The 23,954-nt window shown below is 47.5% G+C and overlaps 10 protein-coding genes across 10 annotated transcripts; 3 read left to right on the forward strand and 7 right to left on the reverse strand.

Moving 5' to 3' along the window:
• Nucleotides 1–175: 175 nt before the first annotated feature.
• N7517_006995 (uncharacterized protein) lies at nucleotides 176–2,917 on the forward strand (the record flags this gene model as incomplete). The annotated part of the gene is made up of 4 exons (XM_056724725.1): nucleotides 176–616; nucleotides 680–765; nucleotides 1,484–1,538; nucleotides 1,736–2,917. Coding segments are annotated over 4 exons (1,764 nt in total), but the record flags the coding sequence as incomplete, so codon positions are not given.
• Nucleotides 2,918–4,044: 1,127 nt separating this feature from the next.
• On the reverse strand, nucleotides 4,045–5,450 carry N7517_006996 (alkene reductase; the record flags this gene model as incomplete). The annotated part of the gene is made up of 3 exons (XM_056724726.1): nucleotides 4,045–4,386; nucleotides 4,442–5,077; nucleotides 5,193–5,450. 3 exons carry the CDS (start codon nucleotides 5,448–5,450, stop codon nucleotides 4,045–4,047), a joined length of 1,236 nt encoding a protein of 411 aa, XP_056580976.1.
• A 642-nt stretch (nucleotides 5,451–6,092) lies between these two features.
• N7517_006997 (uncharacterized protein) lies at nucleotides 6,093–7,357 on the forward strand (the record flags this gene model as incomplete). Its single annotated transcript, XM_056724727.1, has 5 exons — nucleotides 6,093–6,234; nucleotides 6,286–6,305; nucleotides 6,361–6,397; nucleotides 6,452–6,989; nucleotides 7,051–7,357. The coding sequence occupies 5 exons, from the start codon at nucleotides 6,093–6,095 to the stop codon at nucleotides 7,355–7,357; spliced, it is 1,044 nt and encodes a 347-aa protein (XP_056580977.1).
• A 352-nt stretch (nucleotides 7,358–7,709) lies between these two features.
• N7517_006998 (uncharacterized protein) lies at nucleotides 7,710–8,654 on the forward strand (the record flags this gene model as incomplete). The annotated part of the gene is made up of 2 exons (XM_056724728.1): nucleotides 7,710–8,108; nucleotides 8,490–8,654. 2 exons carry the CDS (start codon nucleotides 7,710–7,712, stop codon nucleotides 8,652–8,654), a joined length of 564 nt encoding a protein of 187 aa, XP_056580978.1.
• Nucleotides 8,655–8,953: 299 nt separating this feature from the next.
• On the reverse strand, nucleotides 8,954–11,126 carry N7517_006999 (transcription factor domain-containing protein; the record flags this gene model as incomplete). Its single annotated transcript, XM_056724729.1, has 5 exons — nucleotides 8,954–9,370; nucleotides 9,422–9,767; nucleotides 9,825–10,404; nucleotides 10,456–11,039; nucleotides 11,095–11,126. The coding sequence occupies 5 exons, from the start codon at nucleotides 11,124–11,126 to the stop codon at nucleotides 8,954–8,956; spliced, it is 1,959 nt and encodes a 652-aa protein (XP_056580979.1).
• Nucleotides 11,127–11,486: 360 nt separating this feature from the next.
• Nucleotides 11,487–12,572, reverse strand: N7517_007000 (threonine aldolase family protein; the record flags this gene model as incomplete). Its single annotated transcript, XM_056724730.1, has 1 exon — nucleotides 11,487–12,572. One exon carries the CDS (start codon nucleotides 12,570–12,572, stop codon nucleotides 11,487–11,489), a length of 1,086 nt encoding a protein of 361 aa, XP_056580980.1.
• A 1,187-nt stretch (nucleotides 12,573–13,759) lies between these two features.
• N7517_007001 (uncharacterized protein) lies at nucleotides 13,760–15,759 on the reverse strand (the record flags this gene model as incomplete). Its single annotated transcript, XM_056724731.1, has 4 exons — nucleotides 13,760–14,150; nucleotides 14,195–15,387; nucleotides 15,451–15,615; nucleotides 15,670–15,759. The coding sequence occupies 4 exons, from the start codon at nucleotides 15,757–15,759 to the stop codon at nucleotides 13,760–13,762; spliced, it is 1,839 nt and encodes a 612-aa protein (XP_056580981.1).
• Nucleotides 15,760–16,588: 829 nt separating this feature from the next.
• Nucleotides 16,589–19,318, reverse strand: N7517_007002 (uncharacterized protein; the record flags this gene model as incomplete). Its single annotated transcript, XM_056724732.1, has 4 exons — nucleotides 16,589–17,168; nucleotides 17,226–17,519; nucleotides 17,579–19,021; nucleotides 19,077–19,318. 4 exons carry the CDS (start codon nucleotides 19,316–19,318, stop codon nucleotides 16,589–16,591), a joined length of 2,559 nt encoding a protein of 852 aa, XP_056580982.1.
• A 778-nt stretch (nucleotides 19,319–20,096) lies between these two features.
• Nucleotides 20,097–22,087, reverse strand: N7517_007003 (ATPase AAA-type core; the record flags this gene model as incomplete). Its single annotated transcript, XM_056724733.1, has 2 exons — nucleotides 20,097–22,012; nucleotides 22,060–22,087. 2 exons carry the CDS (start codon nucleotides 22,085–22,087, stop codon nucleotides 20,097–20,099), a joined length of 1,944 nt encoding a protein of 647 aa, XP_056580983.1.
• Nucleotides 22,088–22,604: 517 nt separating this feature from the next.
• N7517_007004 (carbonic anhydrase) lies at nucleotides 22,605–23,735 on the reverse strand (the record flags this gene model as incomplete). Its single annotated transcript, XM_056724734.1, has 2 exons — nucleotides 22,605–23,485; nucleotides 23,723–23,735. The coding sequence occupies 2 exons, from the start codon at nucleotides 23,733–23,735 to the stop codon at nucleotides 22,605–22,607; spliced, it is 894 nt and encodes a 297-aa protein (XP_056580984.1).
• Nucleotides 23,736–23,954: the final 219 nt, after the last annotated feature.

Consider the following 23,954-nt stretch of genomic DNA (forward strand, 5'->3'; position numbering starts at 1 on the left):
ATGTTATTCATCCATATGAGGAGATCCAGCTATTTGTAGTTGCAGCAGCTCATCTCCCTGCTGCCTAGCGGAGTGTCTGCCTAACAGGCAGCCACTCCTATAGATCTATATACATCACGTGACCTGGGATCCAACTCAATACCCAACATGCTGATTACCAATTTTTTCTGCAGTATGTCATCACGCTCCATGCCAACAAAAAGATCTAACAAAGCCAGACGCCATCCTCAACCCCGAATGGGACCCAATCGAGTTCGATCCCGACGGAGAACAAATCGAAATCTTGCGCCAGCCCATCGAGTGCATTCGAGCCATATGCCTGAGACCCCGCAGACTGAATAGTTCAAACAGGTGGACCTTTTTTCTGTCCACGTCCGAGGAAAACAAGACGGCGATAAGGCTTCATTGTCAACCAACCTACGATCGTGAAACCACTGTCCTTGAAAATGGGTCTAAAGCCAGTATTGTATTTCAAAAAACAGCAACCCTGGTCCCATCCAATGGGCAATTGACCTTCATTTTGAGCGTGAACCCCGGATTCACGGTGAAGAATATCCACGAGATCATCGTTGCGAACAACCGACACAAATACGAGATTGATAACGATGGCTGGTATGTTCGAACCTGGATTTATGATCAAATTGATCTCTTCAACTAACATGGTATCTTCGCCGACCAGGATGAGGTCGCATTAGTGAATGATGGAATCCAGAAAAGATGGCCGGGGGAGTTTCCCGACCCGCTCCAGACGGGAACTTACTATGGGTGAAATCAGACAGGGATCACACAGGGATTAGACGGGGACCAGACGGGCTTCATACGGGGACCAAGCAGGGGTGCTTCTTTCTTTCATGCAGCTCTTGGTGATCCGGTCTTTGATCGAGTTTACTGTGGTACACGACTATTTTTGTTCTTTTTTCTTTTTTTTTCTAGCTGTTCAAATAGAGTTTTTCTACATTTTCCGGCTGTCTATTCACTGTTACTGTGCCAGCACAGGTTATAGTCCGTAATATGATTATTCTACCTATACATCTAGACAAACCTTGGAAATACCTGCAAAGATATCTCAAAAAGACTACTAGAAAGCCTACCAAGGCCATTAAAGCAGTCGCCTATTCTTCTTTCTCTTTCCTTTGGTTTGTTAGTGCTAGTTTTTGAGCACTACCAGTTTTCAGAGGTCCCGAACATGAGGATCTTTAGGCAGACATAAAACATAAAAGGAGAGCGTTTCAGCTTTGAGTTTAGCATCAGGAGCATTTGAACCAATTAGCCTTGATAAGTTTTTCTCTTTCACCTGCCCCGTCTTCCGCTTCCCCGGGTGTCCTAGCTCTCTTTATTCACGTTGTACATCCTCATTTTTGGTGTATACTCCATGGTCACGTGTGTCTTATCCTTAAATCATTACGTCATATCTTGGAACTCGAAACGGCCAAATTAAAGCGAATACGACACTCTACAGGCCTTAGCCATGGAAAACACACAGGTCGCGATCCGATCTCGAAAGCCTCATCATAAATCTCGCTCAGGGTGCAGAAATTGTAAAAGACGGCGAATAAAAGTGAGTGCTTTCCAACCCGTCCCTGAGTCGGGTTATCGTCTTTCACAAGCTACTCCTGCTACCATTGAAAAGAGATATATAGAGAAGAGTACTCTCCAGCCATTCAAATTGTTTTGAACGGCGACTAGGCTGGATAGAGAGTGAAATTTATGATCGAACCCCACTAATAATCTACAGTGTGATGAAAAGAAACCAGCATGCTCCAAATGCATCCATCATGCTATTGAGTGCGACTTCGTCTCGACATCAGCTATATCATCAATTTCATCCTCTTCAGCACCATCCCCATCCAGACCTTCAAAACAGCAATTTCGATTCAAGCCTTCTGAATACCAATCTGGGGAATGCAAGCCCAAACATGCAACAGGCCAGCCATCTTCGCAGACAGTCTCGACGGAAGTCCACCACAAAAGCGCCAGCGCCTTATCACAGAGTCAGGATACCTTGTCATTTGCGGACCTACAACTCTTCCACCACTTTGTCACAGAGACATACCGCACTTTAACAGACGAAACAACTGACCACAATCGCGTTTGGCAAACTCACCTTCCGCAATGGGGATTCTCCTCGCCGTCTATCTTCCACCTCATATTATCGCTGGCAGCCTTGCATCTGGGCTATCTCCACCCCGAGGTACGAGACCAGTATGTGATGCAGGCAGATGACCACTTCACGTTTGGCATTCGATCTGTGTCTGCTATTCTATCGAGTCTGGACTCGGGTAACTGTCAGTCGATCTACATGTCGACAGTGTTGATATGTTTCGTCTATTTTGCACACGGTCCAAAACCCGGTGAATACCTTGTGTTCAGTGAGACGGGGAAGGCTGAATGGCTCGTTCTTATGAGAGGAGTGAGATCGATTTTGATGTCTAGCCATGACAAAATCTTTACCGGAATCTTACAGATTCAACCGGATCCTGCAATTCGGGGCGTCAGCCCGTTGTTACAAGATGAGCTCCAGGAACATCAGTCTCATATTAAAAAAATTCAACATTTTATCGAAACGCAAACCGGCGGGAGTTCCATGGGTCAGATCGACGTCGATGCACTTGAAAACCTGCTCGAAATGTTTGAGAAAGCATATCAGTGCCGAAGCGCTGGGAAGGATGGTGTTGTCTTGATGCCCTTTGTCGTTGGATGGATATATAGACGTCCGGAGGAGTTTATCGGTCTTCTGGAGGAGAAGGAGCCACTCTCATTGATTATCCTTACTTATTGGTGTATTCTTTTGAAGTTCATGAGATCCTCATGGCTTATGATCGCTTGGGATCGGCATGTCATCACAGGAATTCGGGAGTCTCTAGGACTGGAATTTCACCAATGGATTGAGTGGCCTGTGAGTGTGATTTGCGATTGACCTAAATAGACAGAGAAATAAAAACAAGAAGCGTGACCTGGAATGCGAAAGCAAATCATCGTCGCAGTCACATAGTATTCCGAAGCATATACTTCAGTCATCTTGATATGGTTTCGTGTCACAGATGTTATTTCATGATCGGCCTGATATCGAAGAAGTCAACTCGTGCTCTTGGTCCAACCCACTAACCCCCTTTTGGTCTAGTACGTGTTCAGCAACAGCGCGCTTATTCTTTCGGCCTTTTCCAGCATGTCTCAGAGCGAAACCTCACTTACAAAAGACCTTTGACAATGCCATTTTGACTTGTAACGCTTGGGATATATGTGCTAACTGGAGATGCTATGGAGGTATTCGATCCAAAGCCATCCGATCTCTACGATGTAGTAAAAATAGCATCGGAGTTTTTCAATCGCTTCACATGCGTCCCACGGGTGCGCCTATCGGCGATAAATGAGGATACATATCGCTGATCGACAAATACTATGTGTTGTACTCCGTACATACGGAGTACAAAGTACATCGACATCGGCTAGCGGTAAACAGAGGTAACTCAAGGGGGGCTGTGCGTTAGACCCTCAATATCGCTTTCTCATCTTCTCCTTTTTTTCGCCGTGCCTTTTCATTGGTGAATAGTCTCCAGCCGTGAGGACGGGTGAAGTGGATGATCTTTCCTAATCTGGGCCCGAGGTATCAAGTCAAATTCAGTACTCCGTAACTAGGGCTAGGCCTAGTTAATAGTTTGAGTTAAGCAATATGATATCGAAGGATACATACTCTATCGACGCCAATTTACACCGTAGAGAGTTCTTTATTGTTTCTACTCGGGTTTTTCTCGGTGCGGGATTTTGGGCGATCTCAATCACGGCAATCCCACTGATGCCCGGAATAGGCTTTGTTCCCCGAGTACCCCGAGATCGCCAAATTCCAGAGCTGTCGTGCATGTCATCCATGTTTTATTTTGGGGAATTCCGGAAGCCTTTGAACCATGGATCAATTGCAGTCGGCCTTGGTCTGGACTCTGACCTTTGCAGGTTCCAAGGTTGATAGTTGAAATTTGGTTCTATGCTCAAAAGTGTCCAACATGCATATCTATATCTATACTATGTACCGAGTATAACATGTACACTCTATGCAATCACCTTCTGATCCACAGTAGGGTAATCTGTATAATGGAAGGTCTTGTCCTCAAATGGTCCATAAAACCGAGTTCGGTCATATGGAGCCATGGGGATCTTTTCCTTCAGTCTGTGCACCAGATCTGGGTTGCTGGTAAAGTATCGGCCATACAACAGAGCATCGTATTTACCCGATTCCACTACTCCCCAGGAGTTTTGGTCGTCCCACCCACCAGCGGAGAAGAACGGAGTGGAACCAAATATCTGGCGGAAACGATCAAGGGTCACATCCAACAGACCCCAGCTCTCGAGGAACTTATCCTTTTCTTCGGCGCCAAAGATTTGTTCGTAACGCTAGGCAGGTTAGCAGTGTGCCATTAGATAGAATTCAGAAAGAAAATCAACATACCGGCTCAATAAAGCTGACATACGACAGCGACGGGAGAGTCTTTTTCAGACCCTCACACAGGTGAGTCCAAGTCTCAACACGCTGTTCACCGCGGGCTTGATTGAACATACCAAACGGCGACAATCTAATAGCGAGATTGTGCTCACCAATGGTCCTCGCCACCTGCTCCATCAATTCAAACACAAACTGGCAGCGCTTCTCTGGAGTACCGCCGTAAGAATCCTCACGCTTGTTGATGTTGGAGCTCAAAAATTGCTCCGGCAGGTAACCATTACCGCTATGGATCTCAACACCATCAAAACCAATATCCATAGCAGTCTTAGCGGCAATGCAATAATCGTCGATAGTTTGTTTGATGTGATCCACCGTCATTTCGATAGGCGGATGATTGGCGTATGGCACGGGCTCGGTGGACCCGACGGGCGGATGCGAATAACATTCCGTCGCGGAATCCCACACAGAGGCCGAGGGGCAAACCGCGGGCGATCCAGTCATTTGAGGGATCGTTGCACGGCCAGCGTGCCATAACTGGCAGAAGATAATGCCTCCCCTTGCGTGAACGGCATCCACGACACGTTTCCATCCCGCGGCTTGTTCGGAGTTGAACAGACCGGGTACTCCGGGCATTCCATTGCTCTAGAAAAGAATATTAAAATTAAAGTTTGAAATTATAATTAGGCGAGTTTCCAAATTCAAACAGCCGATTATCCTAAATAGGACCGGCAAGTTACTTTTGGGTTATGATGCTTACCTCGAGCGATGGTGGGATCCCTTCCGAGATTATCAAGCCACCTTTGGTAGCACGCTGGGAATAATACTCCACAACCGCATCTCCAGGGATCCAGATACGATTGGGGTGATCTGGGGTGCTGGTAGGTTTCAATGGCTCTCCGCGGTTGCGGGTCAGAGGTGCATGGACGACACGATGTTCGAGGGTAATGTTGCCATTTGAAATAGTCAGGGGTTTGAAGAGATCGGAACCTTTGCCGTCCAAGTATTGGATAGTCATGTTTCTCTTTTTTTTTTTTGTTTTTCTATGCCGATTTACTATTGAATTGAATTATTGCGGACAGACGGGGATTATAGAAGGGAGAAAAAGGAAGGGAAAAGAAAACAACCCCTTTTCGGCCTAAGGACGATCATTAACTAAAGACATTGTTGCTGTCAAAGCTGTCATAGTGCCTCGGCTAGCCAATATAGGGTTTAACTAGGATCCATTTATTTCTTTGGTAAAACAACGGCGTTAGTGGCGAACTGCAAATTTCGGATCGGACAAATACGAGACACTAGAATCGATACTATTTGTCCGACTAACCTGGTGGAGTATAAACATAATCATAGCGTTGTCTAGCGTTCGAGTAAATTTCTAAGATCCATTCATAAAATTCCACTGAATACCATCCCGGTGGGGTCAATCGCATCTCCTTGGTCAATTATCGCCGTCATGGATCATTTCTGGTTCCCGCGCCACTAGGTATTACATAGTACATTACTCCGTAGTAGGGTAGTGGTTCGATAGCTTTCAAGTCTCCACTGAAGATCGTCTGCTTGTCTATCCTCATTTTCACGATGTGAACTTCTTTATCTTGTCAATTCCCCGCTACTTTTACATTGTAAGGGGGGGAACTTCAACTTCAACTTCAGCCCCATCATGACTGTCGAGGCCCCCACGGATGTCTTGCATACTATCAATCTCGTCACACAATATATATGTATTCCAGTCGTGACGATATTTGTGGCGTTGCGATTCTATACCCGGTTTCGATTCAAGCAATCCCTAGGAGTTGAAGATGGTGAGTTTGTCCATGGCACATTTTTCGAAGATTTTGCTAACCATTCTCTAGTTGCGTGTACGATATCCTGGGTACGTTGAGCAAGATAAATATAGTGCTTTATTGACCACAGCTGACTTGACGCAGCTCCTGTTTATGGGATATTGTGCAATCGGCATTGTCAGTAGGTGTTAGACCTCCCACATATAACCAACTACATACTTACATGCTCTACCAGTCGGCGAACATGGCGGAGGATACTACTTTAACGAACTCAGCTCTAAGCAGCAAATAGCATTTAAAAAGTTCTGCTACATTGCGACCATTCTCTACTGTCCGATGGCACTCTTCGTCAAAATCGCCCTCCTATCGATTCTTACCCGCATCTTCTCCCCATATCGCGGCAAAGTCTGGTTCATCTATATCTTCCTCGGCTGCTTATGCTGCTACTACCTCGTCGCTCTGATCGTCAAGATTTGCATGTGCAACCCCATCCCCAAGTACTGGCTCGGTGACCAGGTGCAGGGAAGTTGCCTGGACCAAACCGCTGCCCTCATCGCCGACTCCGTGATTAGTGTCGTCAGCGACCTTATCATCCTTATCATCCCATTGCCATTGACATGGTCTTTGCAAATGTCGCGCAATCGAAAGCTGCGCGTGATAGGCATACTTGGTGCTGGTGGACTGGCCACCGCCTTCAGTCTTTACCGGCTGGTGATCGTGTTGAAAGGCTCAAAAGATGAGAGCATCATGTTTGTTACTGTCATCTTATCCGGGTATGTCATGTTCTCCCTTCTCCCGTTAAAGATTTTTTTCCTTAATTCTAACGCCCAATAGCAATGCCGAGGGAGGTGTTGGATTGATTTGCGCATGTCTACCTGTCCTCAATGTCATGTTCGCCTATTACAAGAAGAACTACTCGTCGCAAAAATACTACGCAAACGGCGGCTCTACCCATCCGTTGAGTGATAGAAAGTCAGCCCCGGCTTCGAATGTTGCTACTGACTGGGACAAGGTGACCAACTTTGGTGATCAGAGCCATCTAATTTCATTTGCTGGTCCCCCGGAGGCTGGTGAGTCGATCTACAACCAGGACGGCATCAGGAAGACGGTGGCTGTGTCACAGACCGTGGAAACGTCTTAACGGGGGATGTTTTGTCAAATTTTCTCAATGTTATATACCCACCATCATTAATACTATAATGAATTTTCTTTCTGTCTCTCTTTCTTCCTTCCCTTTTTTAGCTGCATATACTATTGTGGGTATACGTACATTGCCAAGTACAATTGATCGTCTTTGTCTTGGCCTTGGAAGACCGGCAATGTTAAGTCTTTGTTGGCGTGTATGCCCTTTGTGTCCCCGTATCAAAGACCAAACAATGGTCTTCACAACTTCCCTTGTCTTCTATGTCCGAAGACATCTTCGCAAATTAACCATATAAATACTCCCAAGTCCCCCATCTACTCGAATCTATCACCCACTACCCACCGCAACCATGCCTCCAGTATGGTCATCCTGGCAGGAAAAGCTCCAGCACGAGTGCAGCAGTTTCAGATACAACTTGGATGCCCAGGCCCATATCCTTCAGCACGATCCAGATCGTCGAGGAAAGGAGCGCCACACGGATATCTCTCGGGCGGTAGTAAAGCTAACTGGTCAGGCGGATGGGATCATAGATATTGCACTCCGTACGGTTACCGAGGCTCCGGATAGCGATATTATTCGTCGGAATACTACCTTTTGGTGCCGTGAGGAGGATGGTCGTTACAAGTTCGAGAATGTTTTCTTGGGCATGGAGCATGACTTGATCAATATAGTATTGGCTCTTAAAAAGGACCCGTGTCAGTGCGAATGCAATCGGATGGGTGCGCGTCTTGATAGAATCGCACGGAAGGTTGCTTTTAACCTTAACGTTTAGATAGTTGTTGGACATCAGACTGTCCGAGTATCAGACCATCCTATGATATATTGTTTGCCTGGCTGAGCGCTTGTTTGTCATAAAGCTTAGGTATTAATACCCTGCTTTCACATAGATTGAATATCAGAGACTTTTTCCTTCTCCATCTCTCCTTCGTAGTCACAAGAATGGTGATCTATGGAATCATTTGCTGCAGAGTGTCTTTATCCTAACATTGTAATCTAGATACGTACTGTACTAGAGGGCGTCATATATTGTTTCTCCCCGACGATTATTCTCTCATATATATCTTCTTTGAGCATATCGATAAAAATAGGGGTAAAAATAGCTTTAAATGTAAATAATATAAAAAGAAAGGCCAAAAAGAAATCTCTCCCTCGGGGAATCGAACCCCGGTCTCCCGCGCTTATCGGTATTAATGACAAGCGGAAATCATCACCACTAGACCAAGGAAGATGTAGCCGAGTTACTGCTCGGCCATTGGAATGGTTGATGGAAAGGCAGGCAATCTTGATCTTATGAGCGGATTCTATCAAATCATGCCTCGTATACAACGTTGAAATATTTGAATAAAAACTCTGTAGCCTTTTTCCAATTTTGATTGAAATCCGTTTAAATGCTTATTTAATGGGACATAGTTGCATTGATATTCCTTTGGGGGTTTTTGAGGAGCAAAAGGCAACCAGATTGTGACGATATATATCTATGGTGAGGAAGTATAAAAGCCCACGATATCATTTTGAAATAGTGAATTCTTCGGGGATTCGTAAAGTAGTGAATGTCCTGGCGGCATATCCGCCCGAACAAAAAAAAAAACATCATCATCTGAGGGATGGATTGGGGTCAAACAACCCCGAGTTATACCACAACCCATCCAATCCCGCATCAAACCCAAGGGACCACGAACCATCAATAAATGGCCATTGAAACATATCAGTTTCAAAGTCATGGTGACCGCCAAACGCAGTATTATCTCTGGCAAGCAAATTGTTTTCACCACCAAGACCAGGCGACGACGAAGTCCCTCCACGGGCATGAGAGCTGTGGGTATCACGGGATTCAGAGGTTCGTGCCCTAGTCGCATACGCGTCTCTGCTTGGACGAGATCGGATGTCACCATATTCATCCAGGGTACCTGCGAGGGCGAATCTCCTGGGGCTGTGCATTCCAGACTCGGAGTGGGCTTGGTTATTCTTGACTATTTCGTAGAATCGATTTGCTTCTTGGACCGTTCGCCACTGATTATTGTTAGCTGCGATGTTTGATTAAAGACGTTTTGAAATACTTACCCAGCTGCGACCAACGGGCCAAAGTTTACTTAGTCGCTCGAGGTAATCAAGATTTCGACTCTTTTCTTCTTCGGCCCGTGCAAGGCCCCCGGGATATCGCTGTGGTGCAATTGTCCCGTACATGTTGATATGAGCAGCGACAAAGACACTGAAGCCAGAATATGGTGACATGACAGGTGCGCCGGAGGCGTCTAGTGCATTGAGGATACCTCCAATCTGCTGAGCGGCTTCAAATAGCTGTTTGATTGTATCGGGTTCGCCTCGCGCGTTATCATTTGTGTCATGGAAAACGTCGGAATGGGGTTTGAGGCTGGATAAGAAGCGATCTCTGTGGAGAAAAAGGATGCTGAAAGAAATGAGTTAGTATCGCTGCTTGTAATGCGCCAAATAAAAAAATAAATACCTCATGCAATGAACCAGATTGATGTACGCAAACAGCTCCCCATACCCGAGTGCTACATGCGACTGAACGCTAGTAGCTGGGAACTGAACGGTCACATCCTGAAGAGACCTCCATTCATCCAGTTCTTCCTTGAGGACCTGCCAAGTCAAGAGGAGCGGGGATGTAGCCGAGTCGTTTGAAGACAGAGAGGCCAGTGCTCGTCGATGTTCGTTCGCAAATCTTAGAATCCGTACGAATATGTCGAATCCTCGAGTGACGATTGTGAGGCCATGCTCAATCGTAAGGTCCTTCGCTAGCAAACAGTCTTTATTCATATCAGCAGGCATCAGCCTGCTGGCTGGCGTATGATTGAATGTGAAGTCCCGATCACTGATAGGGAGAGGAACCGAGATCTGGGAGAACGATAGCGCAAAATGTTGACGGGCTCCAGAGCTCAGCTCGCAGTCTTGCGCAAAGCAGCACCAATAGGTTCGGACCAGCTGTTCGTATTGTGTTTGGGATGCATGGAACTCTTGAGGATTGTGCTCCATGCTATCATCTGCCATCTTTAGAAGGGATTGAATCATGTATGTCGCCATGCCTGGTGCTTATCAGCGAGTGATATATGACAAGTTAGAGATTCGATACATACCGCTATACATCCAAGCTTGATATGGTCGCCCAGTGCCCCACTCATAAAATGAGATCATCACGAGGGACTGGGCAAGATAGAGTGAGGGGGCCTCAAGCACACGCTGGGCAAGATTTTTGCGTGCATAGTCGGCATAGGTTTCTTCTCCTTCGAGTTCATTGCTATTCATAAACCGCACGCATAAGGAAAGGACCGAGGCCACAAAGACGGAGTCCACTGAGTGAACGTTGGATGATATGTCGGAGATTAAAGAGGGGTAATGAAGAAAATTGGTGATTGGAAACTTTTTTCTGTAGGTTTCCACTGCGCTGATGACGATTGCCGGCGACAGCGCTGTTATGGGATCCTTCGATGGGTCTTGAGCCACGGGAACATCTTCCGTGGTGCTTCTTTCTGCATCTCCAATCCCCGGCGATAGGACGGATGATGCCTTTCGTTTTCTTGGGGTTTTGGATGAGACAGTATTCCTCCGTGTCCTCTGCCTTGAGGCGCGGGGATCTGTCAAATTACATCCTTGGTTCTTGGTCTTCAAGCAACGTTGACAGGGCGGTTGCCCTTCATGGACGCATTTGACTTTCGCTTGCCTGCAATAAACGATCAGATAAGATGATACACTTAATATTTACGATTAAAACTTACCGACAAGCCTCACACGAGATTGACAGCCTCATCGAGTGTACATACGGGGAAGAGTGGAGTGGGCCGTAAAAAAAGAAGTGGTTGTCAAGTACGGAGTATCGTGGGGCATATTAAGACAAACTCAAGCCATCGGATCAATGTAGGAGCGCAATTGCACAAATTCAACCATTTATGTCGATTAATTGATTAATTGAACAGTTGGACACACATCCGAAGGAGCAACAGTTACACGGATATCCTAGTATCCGAATGTGGTTAGCGCGATCAGCTGACTCGATTGGATCTATGAAGAATTTTGATATGATTTTGACTTCTTATTATTATATTAATGTTGGGTGCCTCTATAGTGATCGAAAATCCCAGTAGGCAGCAGTAAAGGACGGGGAACCAGTTCAAATGTTGGTTGCCACTGTCCACTGTTGCACCCACGCATTGAACTTATCAATTTCCAGCTCATCCGTGGCCCAGGACGTCACCAGCCGAATGACAGAATTTCCATCATCAAGCTGCTCCCAAACATAGAACCGGAATCTGTCCTGCAGTCTCCGAATCAATTCTTGAGGAAGGATAACAAACACCTGGTTTGTCTCGGTATCCGCAGCCAACTTATAACCCAACTCCTCGAAGTTGGTTGAGATCTTCTGGGCCATCTCATTGGCATGCGTGGCTAGCGCGAAGAACAAGTCTGATCGGAAGAGCTCCATGAACTGAACTCCAAGAATACGGCCCTTGGCCAGCAAAGCGCCATGCTGTTTGAGGTGGAAAACAAAACCATCGGCCAGCGCCCTCTTGACGACGATTGCCTCTCCCATCAGAGCACCGGCTTTGGTGCCACCGATCCAGAAGATATCGGTCATGTCGAAGATCTCCCGTAGAGTGAGATCGTTCTTCCTTGAGCAAATTGCTGTACCGATTCGTGCTCCGTCCATGAAAAGCAGGAGATTTGATTGCTTGCAAATAGCAGAGAGGTTGCTCAGCTCGCGTTTCGTGTAGACAGTGCCAGTCTCGGAGGCATTAGAGATATAAAGTAGGCGGGGTTTGGCCATATGAGGGTAGAATTGATTTTGCTGGAGCGCCTTTTGAAGATTGGTGGGCGTCATCTTGCCGTCAACTGCAGGCACAAGGATAAGTTTGTGACCAGTTGCCTCGATCGCACCTGCCTCCTTGGAGGCAATGTGACCCGAGTCCAGAGTAATTACAGCCTCATAAGGCCTTAGGCAACTGGCGATTGAAATGAGGTTTGCAGAGGTTCCACTGGGAACGAAGAAGATATCTGCCTCGTCTTCATCGCACCCGATCTTATTTCGGATCAATTGCCGGGCACAAATACTGTATTCATCATTTCCATAGGTGACTTGCTGTGTGGAGTTTGTTCGCAAAAGAGCTTCAAGGATTTGTGGGTGAGCTCCTTCGCTATAGTCATCCATAAGGCTGTATGGAGGGCATGCCTCATCTTGGCATAAGCTTGTTGACGGCATGGTGGATATTTGTGAAATGGGTTGAACACAACAAAACGGTTTCCAAGGTTCAAGGTTGAGCTTTAAAAGAAACAAAAAACAGAGCAAAAAATTATTTGAACGTGTCCATGTAGATTAACGGGGAAAAAAAACCCATCGGGAATAATTTTCTCGGGAATGTTGCCACATTTATTCCCGAGACCTGTACCGGGAATTCCGTGCGGGCAGGGGAGATTTCCAGTTATTATCAAGTAAAATTTGTGGGCCGTAACATGGGGTACCGCTTTACTACGGTCTTTCCAATTATGGAATAACAAGTCTCAATTGAGATATTTGAAAAGGTATCTTGTGTGACTTTCAAAGGCAACACATAGGTTCGGTGTCTCTTAAAACACGGGCTCCAAGCTCCGGACACTCTGGAATTGCGACGCTCAAAAGATAGATAGTTGGTATTCCCCTCACGAGATATCCCCCTCATGAGGGGGTTCCCTATCTTTAGATCTGTATCACGGGGCCTTGAGTATCTCGGTGAGCGATATCAGAGTTGCCTGCATCACTAGAAAGATTGCATCAAGGCCGAGTACACCGCTATCGCGATTATATGTAGTGCCTCCCAACGCCCAACCCGTGCAGGGTCGCGTGGTTGATGGTTTTCAGGTCTAGATCTTAGCGTGATCTTGAAATTTCAAACATTAGGTTTTATATGCTGAGGGGATCATTCGGGAGAGTATTCCAAAGTCATCTTTCGCAGCCAGTATGATAACTGACGAGCTTGAATGCTTGCATGGAAGTCGCAGTGGCGAAAGGGAAAACGACAAAGATTTGAAAATTTTTTAAGATGTTAGGATTAAATTCGTAGGCAAGGGAAGATTGAAAAATAGACGACACTAGCGTATCTAGGTGACTGAGCCAATCAGATCAGCACCCATGCTCGGAGGTCGCCGGTGTTGGGTATGATTGAGGTATTACTATGAGTCGAGCAACTTCCACTTAGTATACATGCCACTGAGAAGCCGACCCCATGCCGATTATCTCAACTGCGTTAGCATGTTAACACTTGTCCCGAAAGTTGGACTGTATGCCGGGTCGATGAAACCAGTAACCAGTACTATATACACATTGGACTAGATTCCACCAACCCGAAAATTAATGTACAAAAACCCCCACAAATAATGCAAATAGCATGAGATGACCAAAGCCAAAGAGACTTAATCCTCATGCGACGATGCGAGATGTGCCCGCTCGCCTGGGAACCCATCTTCCGTGCGGACACGCTGGTAGAAACGGACCCGCCAGCCACGGATGACCAGATAGCTAGCCATAACGCCAGCAAACAGACAAAGAAGCAAAACGAAAGAGAATATACCGCTAATATTGCGGATAGCATCGTATGTATGCTTGAGGACCTGGATGGTCTTCTGTGTTTGGGTATCGGCTGCATCCGATGACGCATGGTCAGATTCAACAACCGTATTGTCTCCTGCTGCACTACCGTTTGCTTGGTAGACAATCGATGGGTCAACCGGAATGGGTGTGCTTGACTTCCCTCTGTATCCGACAGACTTCCAGTCGGGGAACTTGCTTCGGTGCATTTCGGATCTGCCTAAAACGGTGCCGTTGACATCTACTGCCTCGGCAGATACCCAGTCCAGATATCCGCGGGCCATGTACATAGTTTCGAAATCGGATCGGGGGTCTTGCCAATAAAGACAGGGGCCTCGAATTCGGAGGCTTGCGCGTAGAAATTCCATTCTGCGACATCAGTTGCGCCGTTCCAGCTGACCCAGAACGTGGTCACCATGTTGGTCTCATCGGTGCCGTAGACAGACGCCACCATGTCTGGCGGGGCCGTGGGGCGACCGGTGAATTCGAATTTGTACCCGCGGTAGGATGAGTAGCGCGAGGAGGTGAAGTTGGCGGTCATCAATACCTCTCCATCGGCGCCATGTTCGGAAATATAGCCCTCTTTGCTCCAGCAGGTGAACACATTGTTATTTGGAAGCAGCTGGGCATTGCCCCGGAGTCTCGAGAGCTGATGATCGGGACGGTTATAGCGCCGGATGACTTTGGCGGTCATAGGCTTTACGCTGGTATCCAGCTCGACAAATAGAACTGATGACATATTTTCCTCATTGAACTCCTCGTCTGAGGCGTTGTTCAAAAACGAGATAACATGGTGCGTTCCGTTCGATTCTATGAATTTCGCGTCGTGCTGCTTCGAAAAGGTGAAATCTTGCTTGAAATCACTATACTTTCCACCCAATCGCCACATGATGTTTCCATCCATGCAGGAGATGAGGTAGATAGTGTTTGTAAACCGTGCGGAGATCAAGTAGTCTCCAATTTCATTCTTGTCAACTGAGTTGATATGCAGATAATCCCAGCCAGGAAGTCCCTCTGCCGGAGAATAGGGGGTGTAATGAACAGTCTCGGGCATAGGAACGCGATTAAAAGAGTCCCACGACTGGACAATCTCGGCAGTGTTGACATCGATTTCAGCATACCCGCCGGTCTCAAGCCAAGTCGACTCTTTCGGGCGACCAAATTCCTCTAGGGTAATCTCATGAGAAAGGTAGATCGTGACCAGCGCAGTTTTACCGTCGTCTAGGATGTTGAACTCGTGGATGTCAAAAATGCCGAGGTCCGCCCGCAGAGGAATCTTTCGTTCGACTTGATAATCCTTGGTCAAGATCAGTCCATACCCGGTGTCTACTTTCGAATCCCACGAGGGTTGCAAGACCATCGAAAGTTGTGGGTCAGGGCCTAGACTGTTGACGACCTTGAAATCGAAGACGTTCCGGTTGTCGAATTGTTGGGAGCCAGTCCAGATGAGGCGCTATTATACCGAAATATGGTCAGCCGTCGGGGTCTGTATCGCGGGGGATTGGTGTAGACGCACTCCTTCTCCATCGTAGATATGGGGACCGATCTGATATTGCTCGTACAAGGTCGAAGGTGGATCGGGGCCCATGTGTAGATAAGGAGCGACGAACCAGTAACCGGGGCTAAGTCGCTCGCGGTTTTTGTTCTGGACATTGAATTTCACTGCCCGAACATCGGGGAGCTAGAGAACGTGGTGTTAGCGGGATCAAACAATTTGCGAAAATGGGACACGTACCGTAACGAATGACATGAGGTCATCGCTGGAATATTGCGCCAGCGCGGTTTGGCACAGCCATAACAGCAATGAAACGCTCAGAAACAGCATTCTTTAAGGAGCGTGGTATAGGGAAGTCATGAAGAAGAGAAAAGGAAAGGGGACCATCGTCGGGGGTCTAGACAAGGCAAGATATGTGCGGATCGAAGGAGGCACTGAGTCCTATGGACCAATGGTAGGGGCTGAAGGGCCAAGCCAATGTGATTATAATTGGACCCTCTCTAACGCAGCGAAGGGGTGAAACGTAGAAAATGTGGTGCTTTATTGCTGCCAAGATCTATGATCATCTTCATGTGGATCGCAAAACCCATGAGGCCTCGTCAGCACTTCTCGGCTGTCGGTAATAATGTCGCCGTTTATAGTCCAGACGGCAACCAAAGAAGCATAAAGTTGTTAGCATTTGAATCTCATTGTTCTCCATTTTCAGCCACATAAGCATAATTCTCCGAATTCTTGGTATGCCCAGGTGTCTTCATACTTGAAACTTCTCTCTGACTTGGCACTTTCTGAAAGGACGATCTGCATTTCCAGGGGCTTACCGCCTTTGATACTGCCATATTGATTTCTATAGACATCACATACATTGAGCTGTAGTATAATTAATGAAGCATTAGACGGTGACTGTTCTGATGTGTTGACCATTTAATGTCACCACAGCTGCCCTAGAATCGTTCGGAATAGCAAAATGGCGCACATCGCATCTTTTTTATATATAGCAGGTCTACCCAACCCGATATTACACATCCAATAGACACTGGGTAGCCACCAGTGAGCCGCTTAAAAAAAGACATACATCCACCCCAGAATGCATGCCATGCAAATCGCTGCAAGAACCAAAAAAAAAAAAAAACACAAGTTGTCCACTATCGTAAACAACACCTCACTCCTCAGGATCACGATAATTCCAAAGCTTTTTCCGCTCCGCAACCCACCAAAGGCCAACCTTCTCGGCCTTCTGAGCCCAATCAAAAGCCTCAGGCCCATGCTTGGAATGAACCTCCGCAGCAAGCGAACCCATAGTCCAGCCCGTGACAGGCTCAAGCTCATACGGGTCTTTATTCAAGTCCGTGAACCGGTACTCGAAGTCATTGTTCAATGGCAGGTTGAGGCGCCATGGCACTGCAGCAGAGCCAACACTCAGCATGGAGCCACCGGCATTGATAACGCCCATGTTCCAGGCTTCGCGGCCATTGTGCGAGGTGCGGTACGGCCGGATGAGGGACTGGCCCTCGTATTCGTTCATCAGATCTAGGGCGATTTCTGTGTCGTCTGCGTTGAGGGAGTTGGTGTTCACAAGGAGATCGAGGATTGTGGGGAGGATGGATGCGGCGCTGCCGTTGACATTAAGGTGCATGCGGGGTAATAGGGGGTGGTGGAATACTAGGGGGACGCGGAAGTTGCTGATGTGTGGGTTGTGGTAGGTTCCTGTGATAGGGCAGTCTTCTCCAAATGCTTGGCCGCTGTTCCCTTGGTTAGATGTAAGGTTTTTTTTGGTCAGTGGTGGGAAATGCACGTACTGGTCTCCCACGAAGACTGTCAAGGTCTCGTTGGCAATACCGGCTTCTCCAATCATCTTCATTAAGTCGCCAAGCCATGTGTCGACGAAGCGGTTTGCGTTGAGGAAGGCATCCATGGGTTCATGTTGTGATTTGTGAAGTTCACCGAAATATTCTTCTCGTTCCCAGCCTTCGGGTGTACCCCAAGGGTGGTGAGTGGTGCTGGTGAAATGTGAAAGGAAGAGCCTCTTGTTCTGACGAAGTGTTTCGTCGATCATGTCTTTGATGTAGGGGCGGGCCTCAGTTTCGGGATAACTGTACCAAGTTAGTATTCACACAGATACAACCGCGGGGTATTCAACTTGACAACATACCCGAAATAGTTAATCTTTTCCATATCCTCACGGAAGTATTTCGCCCCCTCCACATCAATATCTTCCGAGTACAATGCCTGGCTGAAACCGAGCAGATCTATAAGCTTAGTCTGAGCCTGGAATTCTCCAGTGACAGACTGCGCATAGATGGTTTGCCATTCCCTTTCCAGGTGACTATCGGTGGAATTTTCAGAGGCAGATGAATTCTTGCGCTGGTTGAATAGATCCATGATGTGCATCAGACATGGCTGGTATGGAATGATATCATTTTCATGCATGAAATCCACCGGGAGCGGTCCGAGACCACAGTAGTTGACTAGACGCGATTTAGCAGAGAGACTGCTCCCTGACAATATCCCGTCGAAGCTGAGACCGCCTAGTCCGGAATCCGGTGAGTTAACCGACGAGTCGAAGCCGGACTGCTCCCCTGTAAGCATCTCTGCCACGGGGGTAACCTGAGACAGTTTGTCGTGTAGATCGGCTTCATCCTCCTCTCCGTATAATTCATACGAATCACGGATTTGATTGTACAAGCGAGAGTCGTTTTTGAGGGGGAAGAGGTCCTTTCTGCCGCTTTCCAAAAACACAAAGACGATGTGGTTGATCGGGATGGCATGATCCTTCAGAGCCTCCTGCAGAGGACCAAGTGGTTCCAGGTCAAGGTTGCTTATCCTCATGGGATCCTGAGCGGGATTATAGAAGTAGTGTCGTGGTTCTGCTGTTTTGTTCTGGTTTTTAGAATCGGAATCTTTTTCGCTTCTCTCGGACACGCTTTGAACGGTCGAGTTAGACGCCTCCAAGCTAATCCCAGCCGCGTTTGAATCGGGATTCACAATCCATCTCTCAAACGCAGCAGGAAGAGGGCCATGTGCCCAGGCTGGCTTATTATTTCCATAGGCAGTGTTACCCGAGTCATCCAATGTCGGTGCCCACCCCTTATAGTGACCATTTGCAGGCTCCCAGTATTCCTCCGCCAGCAACTCAGGCAGCGGGAATGTTTCGATGGTCATGCGACGAGCCCGAGAGTGTTCTCCGAGCATGGTGAAGGGCAGAGCTCCCGTCATATGATTATATGGGATTGCTGGTCGGATCAGCCAGAGTCCGATCGTTACTCCAGTGCCCACTATCGTCCAAAACCGAGGTCTATTCGACACTAGATTTCTCAGGTCCGAGGGGCCTGGCAACATGCCCAAAGTCTTGTTGTCTGCGAGTGTGTGGAGGGAGCATAGCCATCGGGTCATGAGATTCCAGATCCCCTGAGCCATAAGCCAGGAAGCCACCGAGATGACTGTTGTCGCAGCAGCCATAGGCACCAATCCACTCAATATCAACTTCATTCCCTGCCGACTGGCACCCACGGACCTGGCCGCATCCCATCGAATTTCGCTGCCGGTTTGAGAATAGAAACTAACTTGGGACGCCGTTGCTACCAGATTAATGCATCTGAGGGTAGAAGTTAATATCGTTGCGCATCGTGTTTAGGAAAAGGTGAACCAACGCGACAAGTGCTGAAACGACAACGGCAGCCACTGACCACCGACCGGAGGTTGTATATAAGAGAATCCATACTGCAATGAATAGAAAGATCTCCTGAATAAAAAATGTTGGAAAATAGAGGGCCAAAAGGTATAGGGGAAGAGATCGATGTTGGTATATGTGAAGTAACTTGGAGCAGAGGCTGGAAAGCACCAAAACAGACAAAATCAATCGCTGCGGATGATGAAAACGAGTGACAATCATAATGACCCAGAAAAAACGGCCAACATGAGGAAGCCTTCACGGAGTGTTTTCCAACCCGTAGACACTGTACAATATAAGGGGGAAAAGGGAGAGAAAATAAAAAAGAAAATTGACTGCTCGCGTGCTCCACAGCATACTATCGGAGTTGTGCCATGGCATCGATTGGATTATTGTGAAATCACTCGGATCGTGCGGGTGCGCATTAGCCAAGACACGGTGGCGCCCGACATCCGACCTGGCTCAGGGGTCTTTGCTCAGCCCTGGGGATTGAGCCCCGGACAAGCCCTGGTGCTTTGATGTTTTTGTGTACAATTTAATTTTTGATCGGCGTTCCGGGTATCACACAGCCTCAAGAGGCCATGGCAAATTGAAAGTTCATGTTTCTCGTATGGAACGTATGGAACGGAGTGGGCCGTTTTAAGAGGCTAAACGAAAGAGCCCCGTAGCCCAAGACAGCCAGGGCTGATTTCAGGGGGGATCAGACCCTGCCGGAAGTTTTTTTGGAACACTGGTGGCATGGTTAGCTTGAACGCTAAGGTTGTGGTCGACGAACATGACTTGATGGAATGCGGAGTGAAGGTCTTGGCTGTGTTTTTCCAACGGCTGCCTTCAGCCCTTCGTACTCGGTTGGCGGATAGTGGCGGAATGCCAACACCTCACCACTTTGAGTGTCAACATATTATTGGAAGAAAATTACCGGAAAAAGCCATTTCTTTGTTTTGAATAATGGTCACTAGCTAACTGTCTCCTAAGTATGGAATAACCCCCTGTCTCATCATTACTCTTGCGAATTTCTCAGAGCAAGCACCATTTTCAGATCTTCATATTGAAGCTCACGTTCCTTGGACCAAGCCAGGAGACCGGCGGTCTTGATGACATTCTTGATCTGGCGACCGTTCAGTTGCAACTCGGCCACCTGGTTAAGTTGCTCATCCGTAAAGACTCCCATATTCGATGAGCGGGTTAGGAACTGTGTCCAAACCTGGCGCCTGGATTCCACCTCAAGCTCCTTGTAGGTGAGGGAAAGGTGGATCCGAGACTCAAAGGCAGGATCGATATTCTGTGTACGATTGGTAGTCAAGAAGAGAATACCCTGGAGAGAAAAATAGAAGATTAGTAGCATGTCCTTTTTTGCATATTTCCCATATCTTCTGGCGTTGATGATCTCGAGGTCGGGGCTTACCTCGTAGTATTCAAGCACCCTCAAAAAGATGGAGACAAGTTCATTGCGAGCGAGATCGGCTGAATCACGGCATTCCATAAAAACATCAGCCTCGTCAAGCAACAGAAGAGCACCCCACCTAGGAATCATCCGCAGAATGTCTTTCAATTTGTTCTCAAACCCTCTAACGTCAGTTCCAAGGTCGCCCGCGCTCATGACATAAAGAGGCACTTTCATGACCTCGGCAACGCTCTCCGCAGTAAGAGTCTTTCCAACCCCCGGAGGACCACTGAGCTGCATAATGAAACTCCGGCCTTTTCCCCGAACGACATCGTCAAATCCATCCACTTTCTTGGATTGAGCCTTTGCAACGGCCAAGATCACCTCCTTGAGCCCCTGCTGCTCCCGGGGTAGGATTAGTGAATCAAAGGCCTGCTCATCCCACTCAATGTCTTTCAAATGATCCACGTGGAACGAATTCCATTCCTTGTCATCTAGAGAATATCCATAGAGCATTGGAGTTGCAATGAGGCGCTGAGAATTGTCCAGTTCTTCATCAATTTCTTTGACAAAATTGACAACCCCGCGCCCAAAAAGCTTGTATGCCTCGATGTCGATGATGACGCGACTCTTGACAGAGTATTTGGTCCCGCTCAAATTGGTATCCCGACCTTCGGAGTTTGTGCTGGTCGAAGCCTCTTCATAGGATTTGAAATGGTAACCCTTGTACTCCGCCCACTTCTTGCCCCGTGCAGTCAACAACCCCTGGACGGTGTCTTTTTCTGGGTGGTATTTTAGTGGGAAGATAGGCAATGAGGTAATTGGCATAGTGCCCGCAAACTTGGGTATCAGGAACCCCTTGGAAGTGTATCCGAACTTGCTTCCGTCAAACTCAACGTATTCGGCTGTGAAATAATCACTTTCCGGTGATACATCTTCCGATTCGAGCGAATACGCACGTAGCGCTCCATCACTCGAGGAAAGGACCACATCTTGGGGTTCTAGGATCGTCCAAGTCAAGTCGTAAGTGATTACTCCTTGGGCAACCAAGTCCTTCTTGCGGTCAATCACATCCCTGAGCTCCTCATCCATGATGCGGTAGAGCAGTTCTATATGAGTCTTGGTTGTTGGATCTTGCTCTTCATCTCGGAATTTGGTGATTGCTTCCCATCGATGAACAAACGGTGGGAAAGGCGATTTGAATTCGAGGCGCTTCAAGGTTGGTGTGACACCAGGATAATCATTTAGGGCCCGCTTCAAGAACTCCTTGAGACGCTCGCTTTGCACTATGATGGAATGAATAGACAAACTTCTGCGTCCATCATAGCACTTCTGTTTCCTCACGAGAAGCGCATATTGTGCCGATTCTTCATCCTCAACGGGCTCAGGCAAGTCGGGGGGTAGTTCTTTGGCCCATGACCGTTTGCCATATACATCACGCTTTGTCTGGTAGAGGGTGTGGAAATCACAGAGGGTACCAACAGGCTCATACTGGATATCCATGGCCTCGGGTACTGTGGTACAATCGTTGGCTTTGATGATTAGCCTAGGTGAATCAAATGTTGAAAGAGATACTTACCAAATCCATCTGAGACGTCGATCGTCATGATGAAGGTTAGCTAGAGAATTAGAAAGGGAAGAAAGAAGCGCTGGAGTTTCAGAGAGAGATGAACTAAGTCGAAGGTTCTAAGGTTGGAAGGAACCTTGGATTGTCCTTATCTCCAGGGCAATATGTTTGTCCTGAGGTAATTATTACACCTAGATGAATTTGTAGGCATAAACATTACATATATCATTCTTTTACCTAGTTGGATAGTAGAGCCATAGACAACCTTAGAATTGTATAAAGATGTAGATCAAAGCCCTCACTCTGATTGGATCTGATATCAGATAAAGAATTTTCAACGGTGATTGGTGCACGATCTATTATGGATCCCAGCTCCATACATCATGCCATATTTCTGAGGGTACATAGTTGTTCTCCACAGCCAAAAAAAAAAAAAATAGAATCTTTTAGATATGTTTCATAAAATGCATGTTGTCGCTATCGCTATCTAGAGAATTATGTTCTATATACATGAGTTTGGCCCTTCGGCCGAAAATTACAATCTAAAACCCGCTAACTCACTCCGTTTGGAATGCTGTCAAGCGAGCCCTGATAACCTCCTCCGAATCCTCAGTGTCCAGCTCACTGAGCACACCTGATCCAACATCATAAATCAAGCCATGAACCTGGAGTCCCCGCTCCCGGATGGCATTCAACACAACGCTCTTCTGCTTGACGATGTTCAAACCCTCGCGAACGTTCAACTCGCCCAGTTTCGAGGCCGCCTCGCCAGCTGGCATTGACTGCAAAAGTTTCAGGTTGCGCTCACGCAGCTGACGAAGGGGAAACAGCCATGGGTCCAAAATACCCAGGTTCTTGTTGCCCATCGCGGCCGAGACACCACCGCAGGCAGTGTGACCGCAAACCACGACGTGGTTGACGCGCAGGTATTGCACGGCATATTCGATAACCGCGGAGGAGCTAAGGTCGCCGGGGTGGACGACGTTAGCGATGTTGCGATGCACGAAGACATCGCCGGGCTCGAGGCCCAAGAAGGTGGTTTCCGGACAACGAGAGTCAGAGCATCCGATCCATAAAATCTGTGGCGTCTGGCCTGAGGCGAGGGTAGGGAAGAGGTTGGGGTGATTGCGGGCTGTTTGTGCTGCCCATTCCTTGTTCAGGCGCAGGCCTGCTGTATAACGATCTGTGAGATCCGCACCAGAGATGTCAGTCTGGGTCTTAGGGTTGGGACGTGTGTTTAAGCTCGAGGGTGACTCTGTGCTGGCGTTTTTATGACCGGCGCAGGAAAAGGGTGTGAAGGTTGAGAAGGGCTTGTGAGGCGCTGAGACAGTGCTGCGCGTCCCTTGAGACCGAGTCATGAGCAGGGGACCCGGTGAGTACCGGGAGGCCTCTGCTACACGCGTAATGAGACCGGATCGCCCGGTGAGTCTCGCAGCACCTATGGAGGAAAAAAGGGAAAAAGGGAGGAAGGTGGGATATACAAGGATTGGTGAGGGGAAAGGACCGAGGGAGACCGAATAATGATACTGATGATCAGGGAGACAAGTAATCCCAACAACCGTTACTTCTCACAGAGCTCTAACAGTTGTGATCGACATGAAGTAGAAAAGAAAGCGGGAAAAATTGATGGGGAAGTTGAATTGCCAGGAACGCGCAAAAACACCCATACACTTACCTTCAACAACCATGGAATGCTAACAGTGGAGAGTGATATGGAAAAGAGGGAGAAAAGAGGATATTGTTAGAACTATATAAATTCCCAAAGTAAACAGTGGGGAGGTGAAACGGAGAATTCCGAGGAAGGGGGCAGATTGGCGTACCGGCCTTTTTCGTTCAAACACGAACGCCTCGTGAACTGTCAGGATATATACAAGCCACGTTTTTTAATCGCTCAATCATATATTTTT

The sequence above is a fragment of the Penicillium concentricum genome (genome assembly GCF_028827145.1).
Source record: "Penicillium concentricum strain IBT 3081 chromosome Unknown utg000002l_segment0_segment0, whole genome shotgun sequence".
NCBI classification, from domain to species: domain Eukaryota; kingdom Fungi; phylum Ascomycota; class Eurotiomycetes; order Eurotiales; family Aspergillaceae; genus Penicillium; species Penicillium concentricum.